The 9,829-nt window shown below is 46.9% G+C and overlaps 1 protein-coding gene across 1 annotated transcript in view; it reads right to left on the bottom strand.

The window, feature by feature from the left end:
- GPR137B (G protein-coupled receptor 137B) overlaps nucleotides 1-7,880 on the bottom strand; it is a 42,140-nt gene extending 34,260 nt beyond the window's left edge. Inside the window, exon 1 of the mRNA XM_026649572.1 lies at nucleotides 7,439-7,880. Within this exon, the coding sequence (XP_026505357.1) occupies nucleotides 7,439-7,807 (369 nt within the window). The 5' untranslated portion in view covers nucleotides 7,808-7,880. The remainder of the gene's footprint in view (nucleotides 1-7,438) is intronic.
- Nucleotides 7,881-9,829: the final 1,949 nt, after the last annotated feature.

Genomic DNA, 9,829 nt, shown 5'->3' on the forward strand with positions numbered 1-9,829 from the left:
CTTTTTTTTTTTTTTTTTTTTTAGAAATCTAGACCTGTTGTTATGTGTTTTGGTGTAACTTGCATTATCCTTATGTTAAATTTGCATTATCCTAACAACATTTACTTTATTCATATCTCTTTTTATATATCTCATCGGCCCTGACACCCACCCTGTAAATTCAAACACCCCCTCCCCCCCCATTTCAATTCCTGGGGAAACCACTGGCTGGAGAGGTGTAAAGGGGTTCTAAAAGCCCCAGATCCAGCCAGGGAGAATTCTCCTATTGCAGGACCTGGGAAAAACAGCAGCAGGTTCTCCTCTGATGAAGTCCCCAAGCAAAGCCCAGTGTAGGGGGCATGCCAGTTGTGGGGCTGCGGCAGGAAAGGTAGAGCCACAGTGCAGAGATTCTGGATATCTCTGTGCCCAAAGGCAGCCAGGGAAAAACTGTCATAACTTAGACAGCCCCAGCAAGAGTTGTCTACGTTACACCACAGGTCTCTCTGGCACCAGGAGTATCCCAGAATCAGGAGTATGCAAAAGTGGTTATAGCCACCTCTTACCCCCTGGGGTTGCAAGTTGATGCAGACAATAATCTCATTCCTAGAGCTTGTTTACAGTGGGGAAATTTTCTATCCAGTTTTAACATTGAAAATCAGGTTATTTGAAACAAGCTGATTAGAGCCACAGGGTGAGGCGACCCAACTCCTTTTTACTGAGCTGGATCCAAGACCACACCTCACTCTGAGGGCTAGAGTAGGACTTAAGCACTCCATAGGCCTTGGGCTAGGCTTTTGCACAGGCCTGAAGTTCACCCTTGGTTATCAGTTCTCATTTCAGGGACCTGTGAAGTCGAGTGTCTTTTGCCCATCTTGGCACTTCCTCCTCTTCCTCCATGTTCCATGTGAGTTTGTCCTCACACTTTGAAAGCACTTGGCAACACCCACTCCTGCCTATACCTCTGCCTCATTGACTCTTACCTTGTCCCACAGTATTTGTAATACAGCAGCCACCACCAATGCTGGTAGCAATGGCATAGGTGCTAGTGCGGCTAGGGCTATTTACCATCAAGTCATGAACATTTGCTCAGTAAAAACACCTGAGCCCTGTTTATACCAGAACTTAGCTCCTGTGCAGGTATTAATTTTTCTAATGTAGCCACCGCATAGAGTGTAATGTTGTATGTCAGGACTATTGTCTTATGTTTTACCACCTGTAGTGTTACTCCTGGGAAGCACTGGTTACATTTAAAGTGCTCTCTAAATGAATAAGTGCTGGATAAAACTTTTAACAATTGTGTATTGATTTCTACTGCCTCTTTTTATTAATGAAAAGAACTTTCTGTCCCTTACTGGCTAGATTACATTGTAAAATTCTATATAAAATAATTAGATAACAACTTCCCTTGTTTTCCCCTCAGAGATAACATACACATTAATTAAAATTCCATTTAGGTTGTCACTTAAAGCCTTGTACTGGATTTTCCCTGCCCTCAGTTGCCTGAACCCTGCTTCTTGGTGGGCAATGGCGGCTGTGTGAGGCAGGGAAACCTCCCCAGTCAGGATACCAAGAGGAGAGGGGAAATGAGGAGTTGGTAGGACTGGATCTATCTAGCCATCCTCCCCTGGGGATGGAACCTCCCTCCACCTCACCACAGAGCCTCCTTCAAGTCATCTGCAATGCTTGGGAAGTGTCCGACCCTTAGGGTTACCATACGTCTGTATTTCCGCAGACATGTCCGGCTTTTTAGTTGTTAATTGCCGTCCGGGAGGAATTTTTAAATATATAAAAACGTCCGGAAAATACGGACGTATGATAACCCTACCCACTGCCCCCTCTCCTCTTGGGGTGTCAGCTCGCTCAGCCTGCGGATTGCAACCCCCCCGTGCTGCTGCAACCCTGCGCCCCAGGGCTAGGAGCGGTGGCGTGTCTGCAGCCAGCTGCTGGTGCGGGGGACCCACGGCCGCTTCTCCCTCCTCCGAGTATCCCCCGCGGCTCTGACAGAGCCTCAGTCTCCCCCCTCCGTCCCAGCCGTGCAAGGAGCCCCCCCGCCAGCAGTCTGTGCAGCCGAGGCTGCCTCCCCCCCCGGCGGAGCTGCTGCCTGGGGGCGGGTCCCGGCGCAGGGGAAAGTTTCTGGGCGCGCCGCGGCGGCTCCCGGGAGCCCGAGCTCCCCCACCCAGGAAGGGCCCACGCTGCAGCGCCTCCCGCAGCCTGAGCTGCTGCAGCCTCGCCGGGTCCGGCTGGGAGCGGGGTGGAGGCTCCCCTGAGGGAGGTGAAGGGTGGGGGACTCTGAGGTGGGGGGATTCTGAGGGTAGGGGGCTATGGGAGGGTGTGGGGGGCTCTGAGGCAGGGGCTGTGGAGAATGGGGGGCTGTGGAGGGGGTGGGCTATGGGAGGAGGAGGGGAAATGAAGGCTAGGGGTTGTGAAGGGGAGGACTGAGGTGGGGGGCGCTATGGAAGGTGGGGGGGCTATGGGAGGGGGTGGGGGGCTCTGAGGCAGGGGCTGTGGAGAGTGGGGGGGGCTGCAGAGGGCAGGCTCTCAGGATAGAGGGCACTGAGGCAGGAGAAGGCTAAGGATGGGCCCTGTGGAGAGTGGGTGGCTCTGCGGTGAGGCCTGGGGGGGGGGCCGGGGGGGGGGGGGAAGGCGGCTCTGGGGGGTCCGGCAGGCGGGCAGGAGGCGGCTCTGGGGGGCGGGGTCTGGCGGGCGGGAGGAAGCGGCTCTGAGGTGAGGCCTGGGGGTTCCGGCGGGCGGGCGGGAGGCGGCTCTGGGGTGAGGCCTGGGGGGGTCCGGCGGGAGGTGGCTCTGGGGTAGGGTTACCATACGTCCAGATTTTCCTGGACATGTCCGGCTTTTTGGTCCTCAAATCCCCGTCCGGGAGGAATTTCCAAAAAGCCGGACATGTCCGGGAAAATAGGGAGGCATGGTAAGGGGACCGCCTCCTCCCCGGGCTCCAACTTTCCCGGCTCCCGCCGTTCTCCACCGCAGCGGGGGCCGAAGCAACTTCCCCAGCGCAGCAGCAGCCGGGGGGGCGGGAGGGAGGAGGGGGAATGCGGGGTGCTCAGGGGAGGGGGCGGAGTTGGGGTGGGGACTTTGGGGAAGGGGCGGAGTTGGGGCGGGGCCAGGGGTGGAGTTGGGGCGGGGTCAGGGCCCCATGGAGTGTTCTCTTGCAGTATTGAAATATGGTAACCCTACCGATCCTGATGGTTTAAACTTATGATCTGCCAACCAGCTTTTTGTATGTGTCCTGGGAGTGGGGGGAGGTTTGGGATTTCCAGCATCTCTCTAGGTCTGCTTGACATCCTCCTCTCCACCCAACCTCTCTGCACCCTAACCTATGTCCCCCACCCAAAACTTCTGTGCTGCAAGTACTACATTTAAACTCTGAAACATAACAAAACAAAATGAAACATGCCACCCTACCCCTGAATTCCTCCCAAGGGGGCGGGGATTTTTTTAGCATCTCATCTGACCCATAGTCCATGTCTCTAAATTCAGACTTTGAAGGATTTCTTAGGCTCTTGTGACTGCCTCCAAAACCTCAAGACTTTTATTGGGTCAACCTTGTAAGTGACAACGAATGTAGATCAGAGAGAGAGAGGAGAAATGGACCCTGACCAGGGAGGCTGCAAATAAGAAAGTTCTTGAATTCCAGGCCAACCCATCTCAATTCAATTAAAGTAGGAAATATATTGTTTTTGAACAGCTAAAATAAACTTGTGGGGTTGGGGAGGGGCAGATGTCAGACAGGCAGAACTGCAGGTTTTGCAGACACCCCTTGGAGGCAGGAATGCATATTACCAATCCATGTGTTACCTGATGCATCAGCTGCTCTAGCTCATATTGTGTAATTATTTGCAGGCATCCTGCTATTGTTTTACAAAAGTAATATCTCTGCTGTTTGTTTTGTTCTTACATTAACCTGACACGTAGTTTCATAGCTTCCAAGCAGAGGAAGCTTTACTCTTAAGGAGTGGGTTATATTATTTCCTATCTTTAGAAGACCAATGAATGGACACAGAAGCAGGATCTTTGTCTTCCTTACTGGAAACATGTGCACTTCCCGCAGCAGTTAGTTTTGGAAGAGAAGTGATCGTTGCTATTACATATGCTTTCTTCTAGCACCCTTTACTACTATGCCATATCTAGGGCATCAAAAGCCCCGCACAATAAAAGTCTGTGTACTCCCAAGTGGCAGCCAGCACTCAACCCCAAGGATACCAGTCAGTGTCAGTCAAAACCTTGATTATCTGTAACTGCTTTTCTCACTGGTCCAGCAGGTTTAACAACCTCCCCCACTGCATTACAATTCCTTTGGGGTTTTTTATTGCTGCAGGTGACGCTCAAAACTCAGGAAAACCCCTGCTGTGCTGGTGCCACTATGTCTCATTTTATCTAAGGCACAGTTGAGGCCTTATTTATAAAGGGTCCTTACTCCTGAAGAAGAGCTCAGTGTAAGCTTGACTCTCTGACCAACAGAAGCTGGTCCAACAAAAGGCATTACCTCACCTACCTTGTCTCTCTCACTCCAAGCTTCACATCTTTATTGCTTCTGCTAGCTACCTTCTTTTCTTCTCACTAAATAACAGTTGGCTTTCATGCAGTGAGGCACAGCTGCAGTCTACTTTTGCGAGGGGTGAAAGTTGCCTCTGAACAGGTTTGTGAAGTTAAAGCGATTATTGAAAACAAATTCTCTCTCCCCACCCCTTTCACACTAGTTCTTGCTTGTCTGCTGTGGAAATGTAGGTGTACATAAAAAAGACAATCTCAACATGTTTAATTATAAGACAAACTATCTCCCTACTGGTTGGAAGCAAAGAACTAATAAAAGTGAACTAAAAAGTATAAATTTGTTCCATGTATTAGGTTATATTCCCACAATGGCTGTGCTTGTGTTTCTAATCTCAACTTCTTGTTTTAGCTGGGTGGAGCCTTATTACAAGTGGGACTTTCCATGGGATTAACTAGCACAGAAGCAAACAGCAATAAATACAGTAATAATTTGCTTGTCTCTAGCACCTTTCAGTCATTACTCGTAAAGTCCTTTGCAAGTATAATTTTAAAAGCCTCACAACACCAGGTCAGTATTATACTCCTTTTAGAGAGGGGCAAAGTAAGGCTTAGTGAGCTTGTGACTTGCTCATGGTGACACAGCACAATTGATGTCAAGATTAGAACCCAGGAGCCTTAACTTTGTGTCCATCAGATCAGGATTAAACAAAGACTGTGAATGGCTATCCAACTACAGAAGCAGTTTCTCCTCCCTTGGTGTTCACACCTCTACTGCTAGCAGAGCACCTCACCCTCCCTGATTGAACTAACCTCGTTATCTCCACACTGATTTATACCTGCCTCTGGAGATTTCCATTACTTGTATCTGAAGAAGTGAGGTTCTTACCCACGAAAGCTTATGCTCCCAATACTTCTGTTAGTCTTAAAGGTGCCACAGGACCCTCTGTTGCTTTGTGCCCTTCTTTAAGCACTACAGTCTAACGCAGTGGTTCTCAAACTTCATTGCACCGTGACCCCCTTCTGACAACAAATTACTACATGACACCAGGAGGGAAGACCGAGTCTGCCCGAGCCCTGTGGCTCCGGGTGGTGGGGGGGCAAAGCTGAAGCCCAAGGGCTTCTGCCCTGGGCCGGGGGCCTGTAACCTTAGCCCTGGGAGATGGGGCTTTTGCTTCAGACTTGCTGGGGTCCAGGGCCAACACCAGCCTCACAACCCACTTTGGGGTCCAGACCCACAGTTTGAGAACCCCTGGTCTAGTGAATCTCAATCTATTTACCATTGTGGGCCCCTTATGCAGCTCCCCATGTATTACATGGGCTGCATCTACACAATATATATACTACTTGTATGGCCCTGAGGATGTCACATGGGCTGCAGCTGTGTGCTGATTGGGCCGCAGGTTGAAAACCACTGCACTTGACCATACTCATTACATAGCTTCGAAGTGCTACCAGGCAGCAATGTTATAATCCAAGTAAAATGAAAATGTGAGTGCATAGATATAAACTCTCGCTTGCTCTCTCTTTTGGATTTTCCTTGAGATGAAAGGAATCAATTACCTATACTACTAAGCCCCCCACTGCATTCTCCATGCTCACTTAATCCTTAGCTTCTTGACTGGGAGCCAAGAAACTAAATTCTCCCTTCAGAAGACTTCAATGGGAGTTGCATGTGTGTGTGAATTTGGCCAAGGTTGCCATTTAGTGCCAACTATGGTGACTGATGGCTTTTGTGTGATATTGGACACTTGTCTCTTGGAAACTGGACCACCACCAAATTCATTACACAATAGCTAGGGAATCACCATCTTATAATAGCAAGCCTGGGTCACTATCCGCTCTCACCCTTACCACATGTGGTTCTATAGTTCTTATTTGGTGGCGCTCGGTTTCAGAAGCCAGTCGCTTTTCTTCAGTAAGATTATTTGTAATTTGCAGACCTACAGTAGTTGTTATCTCTGGGAACCACTTAGAAGGCGTGTGCAAAAAATCAGTCCGGTCTAGGACCTAATGGATAGGTAGTCCACATCACAAACTCTTTATTACAACCTGCACTCTAGAAGGTAGTCTCCGTGCAGTGTTCAAGCAGGGAGACTGATCTGCACGCTCACCCATAAGGTCCAGCTATGCTAGAAAGGTGACCCATTACTGATACAGGTAATCTAAGAGCAGAATTCAGAGGAAGTTTGGCTTTGTGGTTAAGGCAGGAGGACTCAGGAGTTCTAGTCTCAAATCCCAGTTTCTTGTTTGACCTTTCTTTGTCTCAGTTCTCCATTTGTAAAACAGGGATAATACTTTCTTCCCTCAATTCCATCTTGTCTATTTAGATTATAAGCTCTTTGAGGCAGAGGCTATCTCTTACTGTGTGTTTGTGCAGCACCTAGCACAGTGGAGCCCTTGTCTCAGTTGGGGCCTCCCCCCAGATGCTACTGTAATACAAATAAGAATAATAATTTGGGCCTGCAATAGGAATCTAGTTAACAATTCTGTCACTGATACACACAGAAAAATAGAGTCCAGCTCAATGACTCATACTGGCATTGCAGAACCATCAGGAGTAAACAACAAGATCTCATTTTTTGTCAGTAAAGCCATGCAATATGATTCTGAATGCACACAGAACAGCTGAGCCAGGAGGTTTTACAGTGTCCCTTTGAGCAGAACTGCACTTTAGACAGCCACTGTAAAATAATCCCAAGGTTTCCAGTACAATTTGTTCAACCTTAGGTTAAATGTCACCTTTAACTCAGCAACAGATTTATTTACTGCTTCTCCCCAGGGTGGCTGCTTCATTGTAGCAGTTGTCACTTGCCTTCCAAAACACAAAGTTCCAAATTAAGTACATTAAATGTACTACTTTCCCTGCCTGGGAAATCACATCTCTCTTACAAACCTTTAAAAAAGCAAAGCTTTACAATTCAACCCAGGCACAGAAATGTCCATTCCTTACCTGAGTGAAGTAAAGATTCATCAGTGTCAGTGTGAAAAACTGGAGGCAAACTGGGAAGCAATAGAGAAGCCAGAAGATGAAAGGTCTGAGAGAGTTTGCTGTGACAAAATCTTTGAAGTAAAATGAAAAGAGCACAGTCCTAAGCGAGGCCCAAAATAGGCACAGAAACAGAAAGACAGTTTGGTAACTGAACCTCTTGTGCCTGTAGTGGAGGACCAGCCAAAGCTGGACGTAGATGAACACAAAGAGGAGGGAATAAAAAACAGTATATACAGTGGTCAGGCCCAGCTTCACATACGGTGGGACAGCTGGTGTCAGGGTCGGTGGCAGGGTGTCATTTTTCAGTGGGTCCCACTCAGAGGCCTCCATTTGAGATCAGAAATCGTCAAGAGTTGCTTGTTAAGTTTGGCTGCTTCTGCTCCTGCTTCCTCCTCCTTTCATCTTCCTACAGCAGCATAGGAACCAAGAAAATGAGAGAAAGAAAACAAGCTGCACTTCCTCTTTGGCAGCTCACTGACGGCTGGTAGCACATGATCACAATTCAGAATGATTCATTAGGGCTGCCTGTGTCAGCAATTGGCAGGGAACGATTCTGAAGGCTGCAGTGCTCTTTGCCGATGTTTGTGGACAACCCCTGCCCATCCTTCTGAAAACACAAAAACCCATCTCCTCCCTGTGCAATTTATAACCAAACCCCTTCCTAAACATGCTAATCTTGATTTAAGATGAGATCAGTAACACTGGTGTGTTATGTAGGAAGCAGCTACTTGATGTTTTTACTAGTGATAGCCAGGTCAGATGCTGTGTTTTTAGTTTTTTTGTTTTTTTTTTTTTTTTTAACAAGCAACTTATTTGCTAGTGTTTAACTAAGACTTTTAGGAACCTTTATTCAAAACACTGCAGTAAGCTGTAGTGCTCTGGATCTTTATTACAGAATCCTGCAGTGCTTGGTAGGGAATATACAATTCACACTGCAAACTGAATGGTCATCTCATCCAATAGCCTCTCTCTCTGTTAGTGGCCAATATCAGATGTTTCAGTGGAAGGGGTGCAAAAACACATAAGACCTAGTGTTGCCAACCCTCTAGGATTGTCCTGGAGTCTCCAGGAATTAAAGATTAATCTTTAATTAAAGGTTATGTCATGTGATGAAACCCCTGGGAATATGTCCGACCAAAATTGGCAACCCTGCTAAGGCATCAACCTAAATGTATTGTGTCTGCCTCTTAACAGGAACAAAAGAAAAACACTAAATGCCAAAATGTGCTAGAGCATAAGTGTCATTGCACAGGATTTCCCTACTCAAATATTTTCTACCTTGGCCATCTCTGGGACAATAATTGATTGGAGATGCTTATTGGTAAATATGCAGCCATGACATTGGGATTAGTTTTATAAAATAACACTTTCCTTTGTGGGCATTTCTTATGTTGTGAATGTTTGTCATATGTGGATGAGTCTTGGGAAGTGAAACTGAGTGGTTTTGACATCTGCACTATGAAGAGATAAAGTTCTCAAAGTCATGTAGAAAGTTATGAAAAAAACATCCTGGCTAAGGCAGGTGCAGAGTTAATGTTCTTGCTGGGTTTTGTTTTATTTTTATAATCTACAATAAATTGATTTGAAAAGAACACCCCTGCTAAACTAGACTAGTTCCAAGGGAATCCCAAATTTCCTGTGAGCAGTGGGAGCATCTGCTTTCAGCAAAATACTCCTACTTCAGGGCTATTATCAAAGGCTTTTGGGATATGAGCAACAGAGGAGATAATGAATTATGTTATGAAAAAACCTACCTGACAAATATCTGCAGACGGAAAGGATGACATGCTAACTTCTGCCTCGCTGAAAGAATATGGTGATGGTGATGATGATGATGAACAATAAGCATGTCTGTTGCATGCATAACTTGGGATTGCACTTTAAAGAGAGTTTTTTTTTTTTTTTTAAAGATGTTGGCCCTGCCCTGAAACTATTCAAATCTGGGTGTCTAAAGCTATGCTCTTATTAGGCACCTAAATATAAGTGGCCTTATTTTCAAAGGTGCTGAGCAATCCCAGATCCCATTGGCTTGAAAGGGATTTGTGGATGCTCAGTGCTTCTGAAAATAAGGCCACTTATATTTAGGTGCCTAAATATGGATTTAGGAGGCTCGCTTTAGGCATCCAGGTTTGAGGACTTTGGATAAAGAGCCTACTACCGTAAGGTTCTGAGCACTTCCTGAGATGTGCTGAGTGGCCTAAACTCCCACCTCTCAGGAGACCCTAAACTACCACATAGGATAAGGCCCTAAATTAGACACACCTAGAACATTAAGATGGACAAAGGAAGGGGTTAGGGAAAGGAGGGGTGAGTGTAAGACAAATTAAAATGATGAGTCTTATAACTGCAAAT

The sequence above is a fragment of the Terrapene carolina genome, unplaced genomic scaffold (genome assembly GCF_002925995.2).
Source record: "Terrapene carolina triunguis isolate 2854851 unplaced genomic scaffold, T_m_triunguis-2.0 Scaffold85, whole genome shotgun sequence".
NCBI lineage: Eukaryota > Metazoa > Chordata > Testudines > Emydidae > Terrapene > Terrapene triunguis.